This window comes from Pseudoliparis swirei, chromosome 12, assembly GCF_029220125.1.
Source record: "Pseudoliparis swirei isolate HS2019 ecotype Mariana Trench chromosome 12, NWPU_hadal_v1, whole genome shotgun sequence".
Lineage (NCBI taxonomy): Eukaryota > Metazoa > Chordata > Actinopteri > Perciformes > Liparidae > Pseudoliparis > Pseudoliparis swirei.
In genome coordinates, this window is record NC_079399.1 from 10,663,741 (window position 1) to 10,686,773 (window position 23,033).

Below are 23,033 nucleotides of genomic sequence, written 5' to 3' on the forward strand. Positions count from 1 at the left end.
CTGCTTGGCAAAAAGATTGCCTGCTCTTTTAGTATTTTAATTCTTAATTTAAATGTGTAACTTTAGTTTAAGTTATTGTAATTATGTATGGAAGGAGGACATCACAATGTAATATTTGCATTGTACGCATATGAACTGAGAATATGACAACAAAATATCTTGAATCTTGTATATGAAATAGTCAATATTTAGATTGGTAATTTACACTCCAGTCCACTTGGTGGCGCTAAGGCGTCATAGCGTTACTTACCAACCGGCACGAGCACAAAACAGATGAAGAAGAATATATTTGGTCCCAGCCTTCTGTCCCACCTTCCTAAAAACATGGCCGCCCCCATGACTCTCAGACGAGACTTGTTTTATCTTACAAGGATACTTGGAGGGATCTCACATTTGGTACAGTGACATACGTATTCTTTATTGTGTACCACACCCGCTAAATATTAACTAATGTGACCGTTTGAGAATTAGTCAGGAAACCTCGCTGTTTGGTCTCTGACTGCGGCTGTAGCGAGGTGGTTAAACGAAAATGTCTTCTATAACGTTAATAATGTGCGTTTACTTCCAGGGACCGAGGGCTGTGGGTGCCTGTTCAGGTCACAGGACAAACAATATAACCAGGTACGTTACAGTTGTTATTCTCCGCTGATTTGAACTCTACGTAGTTTATTAATAACGGTAGACATGTCACCTTTGACTCAAGCTGTTTTCTGCAGTAGTTACATCAAGGCAAGTTATACAATCCAACCATTTAACTATTCTCAACTAATTGTGTTAGCAGCATTGCACATGTTGATATAAGAAGGGCGTACATTACAATTTTAGAGCACTTTATTTGATGTAACAGTAAAATAAAATGTTTAAAAGCACAAGTGGAACAAAAGAAATTAATAACTAGGCAGATTTTAAACAGGAAGATGTGTAATTTCTATTATTAGAAATGGTATTTAATGATTTAGGAGCTTATTCCAGTTTGACATTCCAAAATTCAGAAAACTACAGTTTTGATTCAAAGAGTGTATGTGGCTTTAAATGATCTCTTATCAAGGTAAATGATCCTAAAAACTGATGCGGTACAGAAGGAAAACAAAAGATGTAAGCTTTGTATGGTCATGTTTGGATTTCCAACAGATACATTATATTCAGGGGGCTGAAAAACAGATTTAGTGTGAAGCCGATACCAAAACAACTTCTATATGCAGTCGTCTCGCAGTAAAGTTACAGAATCATTTGTGCAAAACTTGTTAACAATTTACCATTCTGTTCCTGCAGGTCCCTTCTCCCACTGGCATCCAGCACTTCCTTCCACACGACGACAGTGTTTTCATCAACGCCTTCATCAGTGAGTTATCGGTACAATTAATTCATCGCAGGCTGTTTTTTTTAATAGCTCTGCTCAATATAATTTTTTTTTTTTAAGTGAGACGTCCACTCGTGAGCAATGTATCTCGTTTCATGTTTACATTCATTCCCTTGCAGATCACTGTCACAGAAGAGGCCGACACGCTGTTTCAGAAGGTGTCACTGTTGGTCAAAGGTCATGACAGAGCCGTGTTGGACAGCTATGAGTTGTTTGCCACTACGGCCGCGAAGGAGCTTAACATCACCATCAATAAAGTGTAAGTTAAGCTGCCACATGGTACACTAGCAATGTTAGCGATATATTATCGTATATATCTCTCATTATTTAGCTGCTCTTTTTCTTCTGCCACAGTCATGAACAACCGAAGGACATGGACAGGTTCACACTCTTGAAGTCGGTTCACATCTTCAAAAATCACAGGGTCCAGTATGAAATGAGGACACACTACCGGTGCATTGAGGTGACAACCTGAACAATTTCTGTTTGCTTAATTAAATTAGTCAACATTTGGTATTTTGAGTGTCACGATGGTATGTGATGATTCTTTTGCTGCAGCTGGCTCATATAACAGGCTGCACAGCACAGGTCTACCTTGAATACGTCCAGAGGAACCTCCCTGAAGGTGTAGCCATGGCGGTGACAAAGGTGAGTTACTGCAGTCAGTTGTAGGTCCACAACAAACCCACCTGATCAATCTAACTGAATTCAAATGGTCTGAATGAATGGATTTCCTTCCCTTTTGTTCATGCTATCAGACCACCATGGAGAAGGTTCCAGATCACATCCTTAAACCCCTGTGGGAGGACCACCCCATTGATAACGAGCTCAGCCAGTGATGAGCAATGGATTCTTCTGAGATGTGTTTTCTCCAGAAGATGTGAAACAACTGCAGTATTAGCATATGGTTGTCATGGACCCGTGAGCTGCTCATCATAGTCTTCATCATTGTCATCAATACGGAGTTGAACACAATAGAAAAAGGGCCAACTAAGGAACTTATGTTCATCATATCAACATCTAATAGTCATTCACTGGCAGTTTTTTTTTTTCCGTGGAAAAAGTATGGAATATATTGTATGTTTGGGGTTTTTCTTCAATTAATAAATTCTGTATTTAACTTTAACTCACCCTTTGTGCAGTTCTTTAATCAGAATTATGATTTTAATATAATAATGTTTTCGTTTAACTTCGTGCAGACATATTGAATTAGTTTGAGTTATTCGGTTGGACACAAGACACGAACACAAGACATTTCTTTTTTGCATTTATTGATTTATTGGTATTCAAAAATCTTTGCGACAAAAGAGAATTTAATTTCACATCTGTCCTCTTCTTAACAGTAAAAACATCATGGCATACTTTTTGATTGAAGGCTAATAGTTCCTGTAATTTGAGGAGGTTTTATGGTAAAAGTCCCCATATTTATGCAGTCACTTTTCTGCCCCCTCTCCATGTTTTACCTAAATATTCCAGATCACATTCTCATTTAAGATTCATACATGAATACTTTGTAATATGCAACTATACTTCAAAGAAGCCTATGCAACCATTTTAAAAAATCTATATTTTTACTTCTTGGCTCATAATAAATTAGCTATTACGGTTAAATTGGCCCATTCCTACTAATAGTGTTTAACAAGTAAGTGTCCCAGTAAGATAGTCGGCAAGAATCACTCATCTTCTGATGCTCGTGCATTGCCACAAGGTGTACTCTGTCTATTCTTGTTAGGAATTCACAGTACAGATGTACTTCCATGTGAGTCTAGCAAAAATCTGCAATGTATTTTTTTTAGCTATTAATAAAATCGTGCCATAACCTATTGACCTATAGGGATGTGAACCTCACTGAGTGATGTCATTGTTTCAACTTCCACCCTGAAAGAGAGCATCTCCAGGCATCAGGGAGGGAGGGGTTTAGGGATTAAGACACAAGAGGAACTCACCTGTTCAAGTGTCACACCGCTGATGAAGGAGGGGAGAGATGTGAGGAAGGGGCTGGGTTCCTGGGGCCCGGGAGGTTACCTGTACTGTGTGCCCCCCTTCAGGAGACAATAAGTCAGTCTGTTATAATTAACCAAAGGGAGAACGAGAAGGGACGGAAGAGGCAGCAACATATTGAAAGTGCTGAAGAGATGGAAAAAGAAAGACAGGAGAAGGAGAGTGCAACACGGGTCGATGGCTAATTCATTAATCAAACTACCTGTGATGAATAACTTCGGAGTTATTCTGAGAGGCTCAGAGAACATTTTCTGTCATCCAGGAATAATGAACAATCCATGTTACATTAAGTACTATTCGTGAATGTATCTTCCTATGATTGCTTTTGCACAACAGCAGGGTTTTGTTCCAACTTTAAAAAAAAGTAAATCTGCCTAAATGTGCACACTATGCACAAAAAAAAGATACATGCATTCACAAAGCTTGCAAAACATGAAGAATTTAAAACATGTTTTGGTGTCCAATTTATTTAATGTCCCATGATATGGTGTCTGCATCCTTCATTTGATAAAGTGTTACTACTCTGCTATGAAGATACCGCAACTGTATATGCACATACATATACATGCTTGGCACATTTTATTTTTATAAACATTTACAGGAATATAAGAGCAATTAGCTACAAGAATATTAAATGACTGACAATATCTTATAGCAAGACAATAAATCCTGGGTCATATCAGAGTGTTCATCCTTTGGAGATGATGTCCTTCTTTCAGACGTGCACTGAATTTGAACTGGGAAGTTTATTCTAAAGCATTTCGACGCTTTTGAAGTCAAGCGGCTCTGAGTCTTCCGGTCAAATGAATACGTTAATATGAATAGTAATACACCATAGTGAGCAAAGTAAATGTTCTAGTTACTAAAAGTTAAAAAGTTGGATGACTTGTCTTTTCTTATTTGCAGTTAGTTCCAGTCACCAAGAAGCTGAATGTTCCTTTCATTAAGGGCTCTTGTCCTCCACATTTTAAAGATGTCTTTCCATGAATCAAATGTTCACTTTCAAATATGAAACACCGCTGTGTACAGTAATAGTTGGGACATTTGTATTCTCTCCCAGATGATATAAATAGTTTGTAAAAAAACTCAGTCTTGTTTGTGAATAAACAAATAAAGAAAAGTAGAGTTTATTTTTATCTTTTATTATTATTCTTCCCACTACTTTACCATGTCTTGACAGTTTTCATCAAACACATTCACAGGTTCACAAAAGTTATGTTAATTACAGTGGGCATAGTATTCATGACACTTGAACAACTAGACACAGTAAAGAGTAACTTCTTGTCCTTAACTGAAGGAAATACAAATGGAATTTGCTTTATAAAATCTACGAGAAATATTTTTAAATATACTATTCATTCATGATGCCTATTTCCATTTTGCCGTAACAAGATAAATTGCTGAAGACAATCTGATAACATGGAATAACGGCACATCAACAATGTCAAATATGAAATAAATATGAAATAAATATTTAACAAGTGTAATATTCACCATGAAAAACGTGTCAGTGTTAAACAATAATTACTCCACGGCTTAGTGAGGTTATAATACATGATTAACTCTTACTTTAAAGTATTACGATACATAAACTATTTCTATGTAACAAAAGAGAGGTTAGAGGTCCACGGTGGAACGCTGGTTGACAGCTTTGCTCGAGCGCTGTTATGCTCTCTTTCTGTTATTTAATTCACACATAAACAGTGTCACCCATTTTATTATTTCTATATTATGATTTAGGAAAACGTCTTATAGCTCACAGGGTGACCGTAACAAGAACCACAGAGCATTCAATGAACTTTGAATAACTTTTCTCCCTTTCAGAACAGCAGCTTCAAACCGGCTTCTAAACGCCTTCTTCCCAACACTAATAGTTCCTACAGTACCAACAGTATATATTTAACAAAAATAACAGAATGCCTTTACATTTTTAAAGTCGTGAGGCATTTTAAGTTGCCATTAGTCAGTTTCACATTATTTCTTTGCCAGTAGACAATATCAATAAGCAGACATTTGGCCACAGAGTACGTCATGAAGTTACTCAGAGACTTAGTGCAGCACATCATTAAGGGGCATTTCATTTACTGCACCACCTCAGGCCCCTTCTACATGATCAAGTGTTTGGGTTTTGTTTTCAGGGCAGGCTGTGTTAAAAGCGTCGGCCACCAGGGGGCCCTGGCCACCTCTGGCCTCTACCAGGTGGAGGGTGAGGAGGAGGAGGAGGAGGAGGAGGAGAGACCGGTCCATTGTGGAAACTGTGCAAAAGGATAAAGTCACAAATTGGATACCTGGCTTTGGCCACTCGGGGGCTCACTCTGATAAGAGCAGCCACCTGCACTATTCCTGTGTCCTGTGTCCCTAACAAAGGCAATTACAGTCTAGTGTCTTTCCCAATGTCATTATTCAATGCAATATTTAAAATGATGGCTTAAAATAGTCGAGCAGATATTAATAGATATATTTCTTATTTACAAACTAAGTTTACATTCTTTGACCATTTGTTGTATTCAGTCAAATTAGTTGGGCAAAACGCTATATTTATATATAATTGATTCTATTTGATAGACAAACTGAAAAATAAAAATATTAGAGCAAAATTATTAAGGTGATTAAGAGATTAAGAGATTAAAGAGAAGAGAGAAAAGGGACAGAAAGGACTATGCATGGTTTCAGGCTATTGGCTCACAGTTTACTGTGTATTTGCTTTACAGAGTTAAAGGAATGTAACTTCTGTAAGCATGTCTCAAATACTCATCAGGGGTGTTTTAAATATATTCAGTAAAAAATATACAGGGAAAGTGCAGAGAATTGTGAATTGCAAAGCTTGAGCGTGATATTAATATTCAAACAGCTCTTACCCTCTTTGGCTGCTGTGGTGGAAGTGGCGTGGAGGTCCAGGAAGCAGCATGCTACGGCCTCGAGGGTGTGGTGCAAGCCCTCTGAAACCAGGATGTCCTGGAGGAGGGGATGCATGGGGTCTGTGCCTCGAGACAGAGAGAGACGAGCTTGTGTTGATGCAAGTATAGGATCAGTTGAGTGACAACACACATATACCCATTAAAGCCTGAGGATTTCAAAAGTCAAAAGTGAAGAGATAAATTGCTCCAAACTACAGCTCAAATATCGGCCATTATTCAGCCTACAGTACGGTATATAAACAATCAGGAAGATGGTTCTTAAATCATAGACAAAAAGCCTTTTTATCACGTTAATTTGGCTGCCATGGCCATATGATTGTGTGTGAGGGGGTCACCTGGGCATGGGTGGGAAGGGGCCTCTCATATGCATGGGGGGTGGGAAGGGAGGAGGAGGGCCCATGCACATTGGTCCACCCATGCCCATTGGTCCACCCCTACCTCGATGATTTCTGGGGTCCGGGTAAGGTCTCATCCTCCTCATTCCTCTGCAAGGAAACAGCAGGAAGTTCCATAGAAGTTAATACAGCACATATCAACGGTATTTGGTTATCTGTAGGTGAAACCTCATTAAGGGTCTCACATCACATTGTGTTTTTAACTTAAATGCATTTCTCTTATATGGTTTTAAACCACATTATTTGTTTGCATTCGAACCAAATAATTACACCAATATAAAAAATTTATCCTTCACACCATGTACAATTAAAATGTCCTCACCTCATGGGTGTAAATCCATTCATGGCACCCTCTTTCGATCGACCCCTCCCGTATCCAGGTGGCTCAAACCCTTTCATCATGCCCCGCCCACCACGCATGCCACCTCGACCTATCCGACCCCCTCCACCACGGCTTTTAAAGCCATGACCCCTGAGGAGATTTTTTTTTAAATTAGGAAAAAAGTCATGTACAAAAAACTGTGGGGTGAAACCCAAAAGCAGGAAAATACACTTGAGTGATAAGGAGCCCTCAGCTTTCCTTCACATGCAGTTAAAAAACATATCCATAAATACAGTATAAGGCTGTAAAGAATCATAAGACTGACCTAAATGTGTGGTCCATTAAGGGTCTCTGAGATTCTTCCTTGGGATTTTTTGAAGACTCTGTCACCTTTTTTTCTGTGTCTCCATCCATCTGAAATAATGCAGGTCAATAATACTATCCTAATTAATTATTCTAATTTGTATGAAATAAAAAAATTATATTTCCTTCACTGACCATAATTGCATATACATGATAGAACTTGTTTACATACAACAATTTTCTTTAGCTTCTACATGCAAAATAAATCATTCAAACTCTGCAGAAAGGAACTAAAAGGGCATTTTACCATTTAAAATAGATTTCATGCAGAATTAGTAACTTCCCTGCAGCTATAAGGTTAAGCAAGAAATCAGAGCCTCCATCCAAAAGCTTTATCTGATATAAGGAAATAAAAATCACGCATCAGTAGCAACAAAGACTTGAGTCTTCATTTGATATTATGTTTACTGGTATTAACTTTATAACATAGTGATACACAGCCATCTTTATGTAAAATGTTTGTATAATACCACTAGGCCTGTTTTAGGTATGTTTGTGTCTACAATAAGACTCAAGGCTGTGAAAATGTCACTCAGCAGATTGTTGATACATGAAACCTCAGTGTTGGATTCCCTGCATTGCTCCATCACCCTGGGTGTGACAGACGCTGCATGTCTCACAGAGAAGCCGATGACGGGTTATAAGCACGGACCAGACAACTGAAAGTCAAAGCTGATCACAGGCAAATTATTAATAGTCCCTAAGCCTGGATCACTGTAAAATGCAGGATCTGTGATGCCACTAGACCGTAGAGTGCAGAGCAGAATGGTGTGATTTAGGGGGAGGAGAAGAGAGGGGGAAGTGGACACTAACCACAGAACTGAAAGTTATTTGGGGAATTTGCATTATTTTGAGTGACTTTTCGAAATTTTTACTGAGGGAGCAACCGCCTCAGAAGACCAGCAGCCTGGGGAAGGTGCTCATGAATAGTTTTCATTTCAGAGTGTCAGGAACTTTGGCTAGGCATCCCATGAGCTCAAGAGAGCCACACATTGGCCAAGTATCCTGTTCGAAAAACACGTTTATTTTATAACATGTGTATATAATATAATATAGCAGACAACAAAAATGCAACGAGTTGTGATGATGTCAACATATGTGCACTATTTACTCTCCCAGTGGGAATATTATGTCTTCATTATTGTCTTCCAGTAAACAAAAAAGCCTATGCACGTCTAAAAGTACTAGGATTTGGGATTATTTGATAAACGGTGAGTTCCATCATTGTTAAAGCATGTTGTAGTTCATGCACCCGTGCTGTTTATTTATACTTTGTGTATGTTGTTTGCCCACTACTTGATCTTAATACTTATAAAGGAGCACATTAAACAGAGCGTTGCAATTAATCCTACCTCATGAAGGGGACACCTCTATGTTGTAGCCTGTTTGTGGTGTTGTTGTTGAATTGTATCGTGTTGGATTTATAATGTTTTGTACATCCAATTTATATCAGTCACGTTATATGCATGTATTTTAAACAGTACCTGTACATCTATGTATATATAGGCTACATACACAATCATAAACTAAAAGCTGTAAAGACAGTCGCCGTGCCATAGAGGACGGTCACGCGCACACATACATTAGCACAGTGTTATTTTAGAGTAAATAAGCCTGCAGAGCCAACGGCACGTCGAGCGTCACGGAAACATTTTACCCTGATCCCGAGAAGCAACACCTGAGCTCTCTGGCAGAGGGCCAGCAGGGCTCTGACTATGTCCTGGAGTAAACATCGCAAAAGCCAAAACGGACATGACATTTTGATATTGTGTCTTAAACTGGTGCTTCGTTGTGAATATTATTCCAGTAAACATTCGGCGTTTGACAACAACATTCATAATTGAAAATACGACATAAATAAGACTAATATCGAGTGTGAATTAGTCGTGTATAAAAGGGCGTTCCTGTGGTTTTCAAACGCTTTGGAGCGCCGGTGAAATGCAGAAGGGACTTACTTCGGTTGATGATGGAAGCGAGGTGGATTTTAAAAGTATTGCAATTGTCGTGCTGGCAAATACAAATAAATATATATTGTAACGTCTCGGACGTTATGGCACTGATGACACGGAGACGGGACGACGTTATTACTCCTCCTTTATTGGGCATCCACCAACACAGACAGCGTGCTCCTCTCGGCTCAGCAGCTCGAACGTCAACAACAACGGTTCCCGTCAACCACCCTTAACTCCCCTTTTCCGACAGGTTAACCCCGCCTCCCCTCTACTCCGCCAATCACAGGCCCGCCCCCTCGACCAGCATGCACGGTGCCACACTGTGATTGACAGCCACTTCACAGGGTCGCTACAATATATTAGGACAATTAAAAAATGTACAATTGCCTACACCTTTCTGCAGCTCTTTGGCGGTTTGAGATGGCAGCTGGCAGCTATAGACAAACAATCCTCAGTTCTGAGACTTCTTAGGGAGGAAAAACATGATGAGAGGAAGGGGGGAGGAGTTACGCCCACCGGAAGAATGATGACTGATTTGCTTCTTGTTGTTGTTGTGTGTGTGTGTGATGTTTTAGCATTCTGATTGGAGGAATCGGGTGACGTTTGTTGTAATCAATTTTACCAATAAAGTTAAATTATTAAAAATTAAAGTAAAGAAAAGAAGATAATATAATGTATTGTGGATGTTTAAGTAGAGGACATATTTATGTATATAACCCGACAGTCAGTGTTCAGGTATATATATATATTATATATAATTTTTATTTTTACTTGAATCCATCCAATGTTAGTATCCAATGTTAGAATTAGAATGGTTAACAAAAGGACTAATCAACTAACAAACAAAAACAACAGGACTAATCGTCAATTACTATGAATGACTAAACAAATTTCATAAAAAACATTTTTTTAACACTTTTATATATTGCAGCTGACAACATTACTACACAACAACCAACAACATATAACAAAATTTCTCTAAATTCTCAATTCTGTTAAAACACAAACATTTGGGCTGTAGAGAGATTATTCATAAGTAAAATAATGTTTCAAGCCCATACCATCAGAGAAACATAAACATATCAACAAACAGCACACTGTATTTCCAAACACTGCATTCATAACTCTATCAAAGGCAGCCTCATAAGGGCCACACCATAATTGCCAAGTGCCCGCTAAACAATATTTACAAGAAAACGGCAAAAAGAAGGACATATTTATGAAATTTAACAATTAAGTTATCTCAAAATATTGTATTTCTCATATAAAACACACTTTATTTAATGTCCAGATGAGAGTAAACCTGACGCGTAAAAAGTCAAATGTGTGTCCGTTACGCGCGGCCCAGGATGTCAGAAAGCTTGTTGATGTATTCAATTGTGTATTTGAGGGTCTGTATCTTGGTCAGGGGTTGGCCTCTCTTGCTGTAGTCCGGCGGCAGGTAGTCGCGCAGATGGTGCAGAGCCTCGGCGAGACTCCTCATCCGCATCTTCTCCCTCTCGCTGGCCTTCATGCGTCTTTTGGTGGACATCTTGGGCTTGCCCAGCCTCTGCGCCGTTGGAGTAGCCCTCGGTCCGGTGAAGCCGAAGGGGAAGTCCTTCATCTCTTGGTGCCCGCTGGAGTAGCACATCTCCGGTGAAGAGCACATGGAGTCTATCGAGGAGTCCGGGGAGGTGGACTGAAGCGAGTCGTGAACGTCCACAAAAGTCTTCCACTCAGACAGCATTTTAGCGGTGACAACCTCCAGGTCCATGTTAGAAATATCCAGAGACTCCAAGACGTTCGCGTAGCGCGGATGACATTCGGGGTGAATGACAGGCGGATTCTGTGGAGGTGATTTTGGCCAACGCCTTTTTATATAGAAGCAGATCTCCGGAGGTTTATGGGTTCACAGCTCAGGCGAAAAAAGTTCAAAGAAAACTTCAAGTGCCAAAATGCGACCGTCTCGAAGGACGTCGTTCGTTATCACTGTGGTGTGAATCGGGCTAAATAGACGGATAATGTGATGGAAAGAAAAATAATTAGATTCCTTTTGTGCGAAATAACTCTTTAAAGTCTGCACGACGACAATTATCAGTTTGATGTGATCCGCTAATGAAGGCATGAGGGGATGTTGTTTCACCTGAGCTCTTCACACCTCTCTGGTAAGTCAGGCCTGCATGTGTCTTCAGTCTGGGAGATATATAAACCGCCAAATAAATAACTAAAAATAATAATAAGTTTCAACCAATCGCAAGTATAGTTGTTCAACATACACTACCGTTCAAAGGTTTCGGGTCACCCAGACAATTTTGTGTCTTCCATGAAAAATATAACTTTTATTTATCAAATGAATATAAAATGTAGTCAAGACATTGACAAGGTTAGAAATAATGATTAATATTTGAAGTATTAATTTTGTTCTACAAACTTCAAGCTCAAAGGAAGGCCAGTTGTATAGCTTATATCACCAGCATAACTGTTTTCAGCTGTGCTAGCATAATTGCACAAGGGTTTTCTAATCAGATATTAGTCTTCTAAGGTGATTAGCAAACACAATGTACCATTAGAACACTGGAGTGATAGTTGATGTAAATGAGCCTCTCTACACCTATGGAGAAACCAGACACTTCCACCTCGAATATTAATTTACCACATTAACAATGTATAGAGTGTATTTTTGATTAATTTAATGTTATCTTTATTGAAAAAACAGTGCTTTTCTTTGAAAAATAAAGACATTTCTAAGTGACCCCAAACTTTTGAACGGTAGTGTATATCAGAGCACACAGAATAAGCAACAATTACTGTCACAGAAAAGGTGTAAATCAAGGCCAACATTATTTAATAGACTGTTCTGTACTGAATCGTAACAATATTTTACCTTTAATTGTACACCTGGAGTGTGTACCAATGTGTTGCCAATGCAGTTTTCCCTGTTTCCATCAAGTGATATATTTACACCTCACAAGAAAGACACAACTCAACAAACTTCTGGAAAGAAGCAGAGCCCTCCTGGCAAATTGTTCTATATTTCCAGCACTTGTTGTTATTTGGGTAGAGGATGCAGCTGTCACCAAGCTGCTGCCAGACCTTTCATGTCTGAAAAGGTGTGCAAGGCCCCACTCATGATCAAGGGGATCAACACTGGCAGGTTGTAAAACCAGCAGCTCAGCATCCCCGGCGTCCCGTTAGCGACACATCTCAGCTTGTCAAACAGCACATGTGGTGTCGTTACACGTAGAACATGAACACTGTGTTAGTCCACAAGCTTTTCCCCCCCAACAGTTCCTTTTAGGACCAGATGAATGGCACATTTTGGTCATAGAAAACATTTAGAAGAAGAATATTTATTGTAACAATTTCATTATTATTAATATAATCAATCAAGCTTCTCAATGTCAGCACATTGTATTCAATCTAATGGCACAGCCTCAAAGAAATAATGGAAATAAGTTTGACGTCAGATTCTTTGCTTTTTCTGGAGCTTTCTAACCAAATTTCACAATTATACATACAACTGTTTTGCAGAAACATATGTATTTAGTAACAGGTTCTGTTTTTCTTGATTCTTCTTTACAAGTTAATTTGATGTAAATTTATAAAAAAAGTTGACTTATTTGCAATAAAAAAATACTAAAACAATGCAAAGTTGATGATTAATTTTCCGTCGACTGACAACTAGACTAACTATTACAGCTCTTCTGTAAAAAGCAGACCTTGAGATAAGACTTTTTGTTCGAACTCCATTCCCAGGGTTAAGAATAAACATTCAACACTTCACAGTTTACACGTCCTTGTCCATCATCCTGTTATCCTCCTGCTCACTTCAGGAATTTCAGCCGCAGTCTCTCTGCCAGTGGCAATGGACTCTCACTAAAAATAGCCGAGTCATCGCTGTCTAACACAACGACAGGTGATGCTGGAGTCTGAAAGAACACCCCGCCATCCACTTCAGCTGCTGAGATATCCTGGCATCTGCTTTTCGTTGATAAAGGTATGTCGTTTATCTCGATATCTGGACTGCAGCGCTGAGCTTTTAGTTGTAGTAGCTGAACAGCTTGAGCCATTTTCGCTGCTGGTTGGACTCTTTTATGTTTCAAGGGAAAGCCTGAGCGAAAGCTGTCCGTAATCTTGTTCATGGGCTTGATTTGAGTCTTTCTTTGAGGTCCAGACTGCTGGTTCTCTGCATCACTTTCCTCGCTCGATGAACACATGCTCATACACACGCTCTTCTTGGCGGCCTGTGGCCTCTTCTGGTCCTTGTCCCGTTGACCTGGGTCAGAGTGGCTCCTCTGTGGTGCGACAGCAGATGATGAAATGGCTTTTTGGACAAATGTATATTTCTCAGGAGGCTTTTGGGAGTAATTACATCTGTCCTTTGTCTTAACCTGAGCTGCAGGGCCCAACTGATGTTTTGCGCTGCGAGTGTTTGTTTCGCCATTACTCGTTGCCCACTGCCTTTTGTCCATCAGTGGCTCTTTTTTGTCAACAGCAGATTCCTTTCCTGATAATTCACAACTACCATTACTGGGGATCTGGCCATTTAGTTTTGAGTTATGAGAAGTAATGTGTTTGAAAGAAGCCAACTCATAGTTGAGTTGTTTTGAGACCACGTCATTGTGTGCCCCCATCTGGTTCACAACCTTCGCTGTGTTCCTCATGAGCAGCCGGTCCCTCAGAGGACAGTCTGTGTAGCACAACTCCGGAGCTGAGGAGTCGTCTTCTTTGACCTCACCTGAGGTTTTCTGCTTTGCGTTTTCAGCCTTTGTTTCCCTGACATCACCGTCTGTGGCTTTGCTCAGTTTGGGCTCAGTGTTATGGTTTGCAGCCGATTGTTGAGTTGGAGAAGATGAGAAGGACAAGGCATCCCAGTCAATATCACTCAGGTGTAGAGCATCGATAACAGCAGAGACAGACAATGAAGCAGCAGCCTCTGATTTGGCCGGAGACAGAGGAGTACTGGGGCAACCGCCGAGATTACGGTCATCTTCTTTTGACTTCAGATCCTTTTTATGGTTAACCGGACTGTCCAAAACCACCACTTCTGGTTCATCCGTGTCTGAAATGGCATGGATCAGCGTTTGTGCGTTTGTGTTAGAGGAACTCTGAAGGGTCATCTGGGCCAAGAGGTCTGAAATACCATCGGAGACCTCAGATGGCTTCTCCTTTTTACTCTTTGGCCTTTTCTCTGTAAAAAAAAAGAAGATCAAGACTAGATGTCAGTGAACATCTAAATGATGTCAAATGCATTTTGAATGAGTGAACGGCTACTCTTGTGTAAAAGTATTTAAAACTCAGTGGCTAGTTTTTCCACGCAATAGGAAGTGAAGCTCTACAGCAGTCATGACCAGGGTGTGGGTGGTGTGTGTGTGTGTGTGTGTGTGGTGGGGGGGGGGGGTACAACCTGCATACAGTGACAGCGAGGCCTGTGAGGCAGACACCTCTCGGCTGCATCAAAGCCTTTAGTGTGAACCAGCCGAAAAACTACTTTTTCAGGTGAGAGATTGCAATAATAGAAAAAAACAAAAAACAAGTCAAAGTACCAGGTGCCTTTGATCAGGAGCTTGTCAAGTCTATATGTGTGTGAGTGCGTGTGTGAGTGTGGGGGCTGGGGGAGAGAGAGAGATGGCCCTGAATGTTGTGTTTAAATACTAATATGCATTTTGCATGCAACTGCATATGATAGTCTTACTCTTGTTTTTGTTCTCTTCGGCCAAAGCTTTGTCTCTCAGGTAGCTCTCCACCACCTCTGGGTAGGCCACACGGAAGAGAGACTCTTCCTCCACCGTCCTCACTTCCTGTTGATCCTCTGCAGGCCGATCCTCAGGAAACACGAAATGTTCTTTTAAAAAAAAGAAGTAAAATAAGAAATCAAGGTCAGGCCTAAATTGCTCTCAATAAGTATCTTGTTACCTTATATATAAAAATCAAAGCCTGAATCAGAATCCAGTCTGTTGTTTTGGTATTTTAAATTGTTTTGATTATTGTGCACTCAGTAATGGTAAATACACATTAAAATCCATGATGTAATAATTTGAGTTGTATATATTTTAAATGCCGCTGACATCGGGCGAAGGCAGGGTACACCCGGGACTGGCGGCCTGTCCAGGGTGTACCCTGCCTTCGCCCTATGTCAGCTGGGATCGGCTCCAGCGCCCCGCGACCCTAATGAGGATAAGCGGTATGGATAATGGAAGAAAAAAAAATATATATATATTTTAAATGATACAATACATGAAATGAGGAACATGCCCGTACTGAACCAGCTGAGTGAGAGTTTCTCAGGCCGGTCGTGTCAGGCGGGCTTGTTAGTGGAGGCGACTTTGATATGACAGATTTCCCAGCCGGGGAGGAAGCCAGTTTAGCACCTCGTGGCTGTTGTGACTGATCTGTCACCTCTGAATCCAACCTCACAGCAAGTCACTAACAGACAACCCGGTGTCATTCAACACAGAGGAGGTATTCAAAAATGTTGCGATCTTCTTAATATGAGAAAAAGAAGTCTGCAAGAAATGTTCATGAGATTTATACCGACCTGGTGCGCTCCAGACGACCTCGAAGCAAGCGACGGCATTCCTCACCCGTGGTTTCAATATTCTTTTGAAGGAAAAATGCATTGGTCTGTGTTATAATTGCACTGAAATTTTTTTTTACCACAACAATGCCACTTAACCAAATTAAGCAACAGTTTTGTGTCTGTTAAACATTTTCAATTGGGCTTGTAAGACTACCTGAGGGGCTTGATTTGGGAGGACATTTCTCTTCCATATTTTCTGTTCATCATCTCTGCATAGGTGATCAGGACTAAAACCTTTTCACTGGTGTAATGCTTCGGCCACTCCATCTTGTCATTGGCAAATTTCTGGGGGAAAAAAGAAGTTAACATTCAACTAACTTTAAAAAAAACTGACTGAACAAGTCATATTAATAAGCCCATTACCTGTATCATCAGCATATTTGGCTGCCTCCTCTTAAAATGTGACACAGGCTTATCCTTTGAAATCAGAAACTCACAAATGATCTACAAAATGCAATTAAAGTGTTAAAAACCATGCTGTGAAGATTATTAATCAACTGAAGAACAATATATAAACCATTGCAGATGAAAACCCTCTGTACCTCTGTGAAAGGGAACTGTTGATTTGCCAGTGTTTTCCTAAAAAAGAAATGATACACAAAAAATAAACAGATTACACATAACATGCAAACTATCATTTTAAATCATCACGACAAACAGCTCAAAGCCCATAGATTGATAGTACATTGCCATTCCACATTTACTCTTTTTGTAAATCGCCATACTTTCTGATATTTGCCTCAAAAGACAATTCCTGCCGGGCCTGTTCATAGTGGTGCCAGTCACAAGGACACCGGTAGTCAAAGTCCTGAGGTTGACAGAAACGTTTGCTGTCGCAAAGCAAACAGCCGCCACGTTCATGCGCCTTCGCTGAGCCTGAGAAAGGGAGGAGATCAATCAGAATTAATATTTGACAAAACAAGAGAAAAACAAGTAGACGGACAAAAAACATTCAACACACTTTAAAACTTAGGTGTGAAGACAAAGTCATATTCAGACGAACGCATCGCTCACATATGTGGATGTTTTAACATGTAAATGGCTTTAAATCAGCCATTTGTGAAAGATGTCCTTTCCAGGGACCCCCCACACACACTCACCAGGATGTCGACATATGTTGCAGTGAGGAACCTTCTTTACTCCCTCAAACACACCTGCATTCTCCTCCTTCCACTGCATAAACCTGAAGAGATCAAAGACAGTTTACAAGTGCACAAAAACAACACGACACACACTGTTTATGTGAGGAAATGACAACATACTGCCGATACACAATCAAACAGGCAAGAACATAATCTGTGTCTCCTACCTCTGCAGAAGTGTTTGTCCTTTCAGCATCTGGATAAGCCTCAGAGTTTGCTCTTTACCAACACCTAGAACGCCCTTATGGAAGAATGACATTGGACAGTGAAATAAGTTCTTCATATTGATGATTTTGAGAAATGTTATATGAAGATGTCCTCCGTACTTTAGGAATATAATCGCAGCCAAGGAGGATGGCCAGACCCACTAGATTCTCTCTGGAAAGATGCAACTCTGTTTGGACCCTGGATGTCCTGTAACAGTCCACCTGTGGGTCCTGGAGGGAAAAGGGAGAAACAATATTAATATTATTTTTTAATCAAGGCATCAGTAGGCCAATGGAAAGAATTGAACAATCAGATAGGGACATATCGTTCATGAAATCATTATCATTATTAATCCATGATTACTGATGTAATTGACTAAATAAATGTTAAATGTGGATCACAAATTACCATGATGTATACCTTAAAGTTTATTTTTTGGTTTGGACGACAGATAAATGGATATGGAAATGAAAAAAGTGGCAATCTATTCGCTGTTATCATTGCATTCACTTTTTTAAACTTGATAAATATAACAAAATACTGATGCTAAAAATGCAAATGCATTAAGGATCTGTCAGCTTGTTGGTTAATTACGTGACTCATAATTTTGCTAATGAAAATGTTTATTATCTTTTTCATAACGATTACCAGGCTAAATTAAAAAAGTGTTACACTTGCACTTCTTAACCCTCCTGTTACCTTCACATTTAACATATTTTACCCTCCGGGTCAATTTGACCCCAGCAATTAAAACCTCCAGAAAATTAGTAGAATTCATATTGTTTCCCAAGTTTAAGTGTGAGGTACTTTATGTTTGTTTGTTGACTACCTAAATAGCCCTTTAAATATATAAAAAAGTTGATATTTCTTATATGTTTGACACAGTGAAAAACAGCCTGGGGTCAAATTGACCCCAAAGAACACCGACATTAAACATTGAATGGGGTCAAATTGACCCTAAAGGTAACAGGAGGGTTAAACTAAATGAAGTACATAACATAAAAAAATAAGTAGCAGTCATAACAGTAAGCATAACTACTTAACCTCAATTGTTCAACCAGGTATGCATTTTAGGGATGCAATAAGGAACAAAGACATATAATACTGTATTTTCTTCTGGAAATGAACAGGGAATTTGTTTTTAAACATTATTAAAAAAAACAAATACCAGTTTGGACAGGTGCACATGTGTTACTGAAGTGGTCTAGAATTAGTCTTTTCAAAACCACTGAGTTAGGGTTCTCAGGAATAAATTCAGTACTAATCAACAGAACAGGTTGCAATGAAGAAGCCTTTCCAACGAGCACTGCAGCATATTCACTCAGACTCCAGTCCAGAGATTTGAGTTCAACTTTCTCCAGATATTGCACGCACCCAGGATGATTACACTTTCACAAACGTACTTTACTGTTCATGTTGAAGTTCCTGTAGACAGTCTGAGCTCCATACAAGAAGGCATCTCCGTCGTTAGTGATGCATCCGTCCACCAGGCCCTGGGAGTCCAGGTAGGCACACATGGCCTCAGCCTCCCCAGCAGCTGTCACCCAGGGCATACCCAGATAGTCCAACATGTCTGCACACTGCAGATATTAGAGAAGGACAAGAGTGCATCAAAATGAGTCATTTTATTTGACAGCCTGAAATGCAGGTGAGTGGAGAAGCAACTAACCTCTCGGAGTACAGCTTTAAAGCGCCCTCTGCTGGTGTTTATTGTAGTCTTCGGGGCAGAAGCCTTTTTGAATCCTCCGTATCTTGTTTCTGTCCTCTTGCTCATGGTTTCTGCTTTCAGTTTAGGGGCTTCTCCTTCCATCACAAAGACCAGCTTTACTCCCATAAGGGTGAGGGATGACGCCCTGAAAAATATATTCCTGGACACAAGAGAACATCGTCTTGCGGTAACCGGTGACCAGCGGTACAAAAAGATAAAGTTACTAACATAATGTGGAGTCGATTAGCGAGCACTGCGTGACATTTACCTCAGGTGGGGCTTGGTAACTCTCCCCATCATCGCTTGGACATGCTGGGCCTCGCACACCCATAAACTCAGGTCCACTGCCAGAGTCATTCCGCTCAAACTGTACAGCGGCACCGACTCACGAACCGGCTCCACGATGGACCACAAGTCGTGAACACCCATATCCGCCCAGAACGGCTCTTCAGTTGACTCAAACGAGGGTGGTATGAAGAAAACGTGAATGCTCAACAACACAAAGACAACTGGACGACAAGCGTTCAAACAGTGGCGCCATTGGGCCGCGTCCCAATTCGTGGAGCAGCTCTGTGCTACGCTGCCTTGTTGCGGTATTAATTGTCACGACGTGAAAAATAAAGGCAATTTGAAGTTTAAATTGAATATGGGTAATCGCAAAGCTTTCTTTAACGTAATGTAACACCTATAATTGTAATGCACTTATTATTTACACAACAAGGTATAAAGAAAGGAAACAGTCTCGCGAAGTCAGTCGCAGCCGGACTTTTGAAAACGTAAACGTCATATTAAAGCGCCGCTAAATGCGCGTTGCTATGGAGACAAGCTCCTGTTTACAGGCCGTTCGAAGGGAAGACGTTTTTATTTTCAACCATGGACTCAAAGATAAACCTCGAAATTGTCGGCTTAATTACAGACCATACTTTTTGCATCGCCAGAAGTATTGCCGAGGTAATGTCTTTCTTCTTTGTGTTATTTTGCATATTTTCACCTGAACTTTATCAACAGTTTTATCTTTTGACGAATCAAAACAGGGACTAAAGCAGAAGTTTCCGAAGGCATTTCTCGATCCAAAAGTTCAACCTCTACTGGAATTTGACTGGCACACATATCTGTCCGAAAAGAAAAAGGTATGTCGTCTGTTTATATTCGTTTAAAATACAACCATCAACCAAATAGTTTTTGGGCTACAAATCATAAATAGCATAGACAATATATACTGCAAAGAAATGGAAAGTAAATATTCTCTCACAATGGGATCCTGAGCAGTATTATGTCTATGCCAGATTGTCAAATAAATATATTCTTTCATGAAGAGCAAAACTGCTGTCCATGCAGTTGTGAGGATACAAAATATATACTTCAAGTGAAACCACTTATTAGGCAGAAGTATGGCCTATTTCGGTGTTGCATTAATACTGGGTTATTATATTATTATTAAATCATATGACTATAAATGGTGCATTGTGTAAGATAAGATAATATCAGATAATTCTTTATTAGTCCTGCAGTGGGGAAATTTACAAGATTAAAGCAGCAGAGGTTGAAGTGTAAACAATATTTAAAAAAAGAAAAGAAACAAAATCAAAACAGTAATTATAAATAAGCAAATAAGTTATTAAAAATAAGTAATAAAACATAGCAAATGTAAGTGGAGCTCGTTTTGTTTATCGTGAACACTGCTGGGCATTGCAGTTTAAGCACATTACTGTTTCATGTATAATCTTATTACTAATAAATGAAATACTCAAATAAAGTAGATATAACAAGTGTACATTACTTCATTAAATATGTGTGGTACTTTCCACCATTTCTGTAGATTGTGTAAGCTGCTTGCTGATGGTTGTGATGCTCTACTATACAGCTCAACACCCCGACACAACACAGTCCTTCTGTAGTTTGACGTCGTGCTTATTCTGAAAGGCTGAATCACAACATCGCTGTTGTTCTAACCCTTGTGACTCAAGGAGTTGCGTGGTGAAGCGTGGCAGTACTCCAGCAGCCTAATGTGCTTTCTGAACGGCCTTCTCCTTGGTAATGAGAAGGATCTCGCCTGCTGGGCCGAGAATCAGTGGAGTTTCTCTTTCACTCGGCCACAGGCTTTCTATACGGCTCTCGCTGAGGACTACTACACCAAACACCTCCAGAACAATGGGGCAAGTCAACACCTGTGACACAAAAAGAACACATTTAGGTAAAAGGAAAAATGGACCGAAAGTTATTTTCTATTAGTGGTGGGTATCAGGAAGCAGGTCATTGAAATCTTTACATGAGAGGAACATCTGCAAACCATCAGACTCCAGTCATAGGCTCTTCTCTATGAATATTTCTAAAAATCACATATTTCTTTCACCTTTGACCTTTAAACATTAAAATGAAAAGAATACACATCTTTGTCATTTATTTACAGCATCGGTTTGTCTTCATGAACATTGACATAGCAGGAGAGGCCGTGGGGAAGTTATTGTTTGAGGTGAGGCACACATTCATGTAGTTTCACATTGCTTGCACATACCACCTGTATGACCTGAAACCTCTGACTTTGGCAAGTAGTCCTCATAGACCAATTTGACAGAACATTAATAGGTAATGCTAAAATTGCTGATACAAGAATGATACAAGATTGCCATTACAGAGCTGCAGCATGTTAACAAGGCACATTGTCCTCCCTCTTCTCAGCTGTTCTCAGATGTTTGTCCAAAGACATCAAAGAACTTTGAGGCTCTGTGCACAGGAGAGCGCGGTCTGTCACAGAGCGGCCTCCCTCTTTGCTACAAGGGCTCTATGTTTCATCGTGTGGTGCCTAACGGCTGGGTGCAAGGTGGAGGTATGTTCCACATTTGTCTTGTAATAATATTAATAACATGTAGATGGTTTTAACATACCAATTAAAAAATAAGTCGAACAGAGTTGTATAATCTCCTGTCCAACTTTAGTATCAATGCAGTTAATCTGATTTACATCTGGAATGCATTAATGGAGAGATGGGAAATATATGAATACATTTTTAGTCCTGGGACTTTAAACTATTCAACTTGACTGACTCTGTTTCCAGAAAAGGAAATACGCAATTACTCTCACTTCCTGTCCGCATTACTCATGACCGCACTTCAAGTCGTCAGCAAATATATTGTGAGATTAAGGAAGTGATTTTGTACCACTGTGGTATGATACATATATCTTTCAATTTTGCAGATATTTCTCCAGAGAGTAAAGGTGATGGAGGGGAGTCAATCTATGGACCAACATTTGAAGGTAAAAAACATATAAACATTCCAACACATCGGCAGTATTGCCATGAAAACCCACGAGTGTATATTAGTGGATTTATTTGTAAATTCACCTCAACATGTGTCCTTTCTCTTTTTAGATGAGAGCTTTGCCGTGTCCCACACTAGACGGGGCACTCTAGGAATGGCCAATAAGGGTCCCCATAGCAATGGATCCCAGTTTTACATCACCCTGCAGCCAACAACTTGGATGGACAGAACCTATGTTGCTTTTGGGTGTGTATCACACCTATTTCATTTTCCAATGCTGCAATATCTCAGAGCTCTCATACAGTTTCGCTCAGGCCTCATGTCTTTATTTTCCATTCTAGTTGTGTGGTTGAGGGTGTCGACGTCCTCAGGAGATTAGAAGAAGCTCAGACTTGCAATGAAAGGCCCAAGTATGAATGTAAAATTACAGATTGTGGAGTGTTGACGTTTTAAGTAAAGTGTGTACATAAAAATAAAAAAATTAAATACACCTAAGATACATACAACTGACATTTGTTTAACTTTTTTATGTTCTTGGATTGTGGCCTTCTGTTTGTGCATGACTTAGATAAAGTATATTTTGGGTTTTATGTTGTCAGTATTTTATCATCACATTCCCATAAATTACTCGGTGTAAGTGTACATTAATATGATTTTATACTAGTTTCTTTGTGTTTTTGAGAGCAACATTTACTCACAAAATACTTACAGGTATATAAATAACACACACAATATTCATAATGTTATATATTGAGTTTTTATCAGAGCAAAACTTGCAGTTACTTTAATGCAAAAACAATACTGTAAATGAGGTGGAATGAACCGAACATATTTGTCTTCAACATG

The 23,033-nt window shown here is 39.7% G+C and overlaps 5 protein-coding genes across 13 annotated transcripts; 2 read left to right on the forward strand and 3 right to left on the reverse strand.

The window, feature by feature from the left end:
• The first annotated feature begins 302 nt into the window (after positions 1 to 302).
• On the forward strand, positions 303 to 3,208 carry mrps10 (mitochondrial ribosomal protein S10). Its single transcript, XM_056428563.1, has 7 exons — positions 303 to 396; positions 569 to 621; positions 1,273 to 1,342; positions 1,480 to 1,619; positions 1,715 to 1,823; positions 1,919 to 2,008; positions 2,119 to 3,208. The coding sequence occupies exons 1-7, from the start codon at positions 325 to 327 to the stop codon at positions 2,197 to 2,199; spliced, it is 615 nt and encodes a 204-aa protein (XP_056284538.1). The 5' UTR covers positions 303 to 324; the 3' UTR covers positions 2,200 to 3,208.
• Positions 3,209 to 4,482: 1,274 nt separating this feature from the next.
• On the reverse strand, positions 4,483 to 9,506 carry si:ch211-51e12.7 (uncharacterized protein LOC336335 homolog). Of its 9 annotated transcripts, none has more exons than XM_056428561.1 (6): positions 9,315 to 9,506; positions 7,322 to 7,410; positions 6,997 to 7,146; positions 6,718 to 6,764; positions 6,220 to 6,339; positions 4,483 to 5,616 (listed from the first exon to the last, which is right to left on the reverse strand). In XM_056428561.1, the coding sequence occupies exons 2-6, from the start codon at positions 7,408 to 7,410 to the stop codon at positions 5,456 to 5,458; spliced, it is 567 nt and encodes a 188-aa protein (XP_056284536.1). In that variant the 5' UTR covers positions 9,315 to 9,506; the 3' UTR covers positions 4,483 to 5,455. The 9 variants fall into 9 exon arrangements, 8 of the variants coding, with proteins under 8 accessions (XP_056284536.1, XP_056284535.1, XP_056284533.1 ...); XM_056428560.1 differs by having other exon boundaries at positions 6,220 to 6,345; XM_056428558.1 differs by having other exon boundaries at positions 6,220 to 6,366.
• Positions 9,507 to 10,352: 846 nt separating this feature from the next.
• Positions 10,353 to 11,737, reverse strand: msgn1 (mesogenin 1). Its single transcript, XM_056428567.1, has one exon. The coding sequence runs from the start codon at positions 11,062 to 11,064 to the stop codon at positions 10,645 to 10,647; it is 420 nt and encodes a 139-aa protein (XP_056284542.1). The 5' UTR covers positions 11,065 to 11,737; the 3' UTR covers positions 10,353 to 10,644.
• Positions 11,738 to 12,118: 381 nt separating this feature from the next.
• On the reverse strand, positions 12,119 to 19,772 carry LOC130202413 (flap endonuclease GEN homolog 1). The gene is made up of 13 exons (XM_056427941.1): positions 19,196 to 19,772; positions 18,889 to 19,087; positions 18,623 to 18,799; positions 17,339 to 17,449; positions 17,180 to 17,253; positions 16,971 to 17,053; positions 16,596 to 16,746; positions 16,413 to 16,449; positions 16,234 to 16,314; positions 16,025 to 16,155; positions 15,829 to 15,890; positions 14,986 to 15,135; positions 12,119 to 14,481 (listed from the first exon to the last, which is right to left on the reverse strand). The coding sequence occupies exons 1-13, from the start codon at positions 19,354 to 19,356 to the stop codon at positions 13,115 to 13,117; spliced, it is 2,784 nt and encodes a 927-aa protein (XP_056283916.1). The 5' UTR covers positions 19,357 to 19,772; the 3' UTR covers positions 12,119 to 13,114.
• Positions 19,773 to 19,796: 24 nt separating this feature from the next.
• Positions 19,797 to 22,301, forward strand: ppil6 (peptidylprolyl isomerase (cyclophilin)-like 6). The gene is made up of 6 exons (XM_056428915.1): positions 19,797 to 19,878; positions 19,962 to 20,057; positions 20,895 to 21,083; positions 21,338 to 21,400; positions 21,607 to 21,754; positions 22,123 to 22,301. Exons 1-6 carry the CDS (start codon positions 19,801 to 19,803, stop codon positions 22,299 to 22,301), a joined length of 753 nt encoding a protein of 250 aa, XP_056284890.1. The 5' UTR covers positions 19,797 to 19,800.
• Positions 22,302 to 23,033: the final 732 nt, after the last annotated feature.

Bases quoted from the DNA above. Each gene is read 5' to 3' on its own strand.
- si:ch211-51e12.7 (XM_056428555.1), bottom strand. From the start codon at position 7,410: ATGGATGGAGACACAGAAAAAAAGGTGACAGAGTCTTCAAAAAATCCC. The intron at 6,367-6,614 runs GTGACCCCCTCA...CATCAACACAAG, and splicing joins CCCTTCCCACCCATGCCCAG to CTCGTCTCTCTCTGTCTCGA. The intron at 5,617-6,219 runs GTAAGAGCTGTT...CCTTTTGCACAG, and splicing joins CACCACAGCAGCCAAAGAGG to TTTCCACAATGGACCGGTCT.
- ppil6 (XM_056428915.1), top strand. From the start codon at position 19,801: ATGGACTCAAAGATAAACCTCGAAATTGTCGGCTTAATTACAGACCAT. The intron at 19,879-19,961 runs GTAATGTCTTTC...GAATCAAAACAG, and splicing joins TCGCCAGAAGTATTGCCGAG to GGACTAAAGCAGAAGTTTCC. The intron at 21,401-21,606 runs GTGAGGCACACA...CCCTCTTCTCAG, and splicing joins TGGGGAAGTTATTGTTTGAG to CTGTTCTCAGATGTTTGTCC.
- msgn1 (XM_056428567.1), bottom strand. From the start codon at position 11,064: ATGGACCTGGAGGTTGTCACCGCTAAAATGCTGTCTGAGTGGAAGACT.
- LOC130202413 (XM_056427941.1), bottom strand. From the start codon at position 19,356: ATGGGTGTTCACGACTTGTGGTCCATCGTGGAGCCGGTTCGTGAGTCG. The intron at 17,254-17,338 runs GTACGGAGGACA...TTCTTCCATAAG, and splicing joins GCTGCGATTATATTCCTAAA to GGCGTTCTAGGTGTTGGTAA. The intron at 16,156-16,233 runs GTAATGGGCTTA...TTTTTCCCCCAG, and splicing joins CAAATATGCTGATGATACAG to AAATTTGCCAATGACAAGAT.
- mrps10 (XM_056428563.1), top strand. From the start codon at position 325: ATGGCCGCCCCCATGACTCTCAGACGAGACTTGTTTTATCTTACAAGG. The intron at 1,620-1,714 runs GTAAGTTAAGCT...CTTCTGCCACAG, and splicing joins AACATCACCATCAATAAAGT to TCATGAACAACCGAAGGACA. The intron at 2,009-2,118 runs GTGAGTTACTGC...TCATGCTATCAG, and splicing joins TAGCCATGGCGGTGACAAAG to ACCACCATGGAGAAGGTTCC.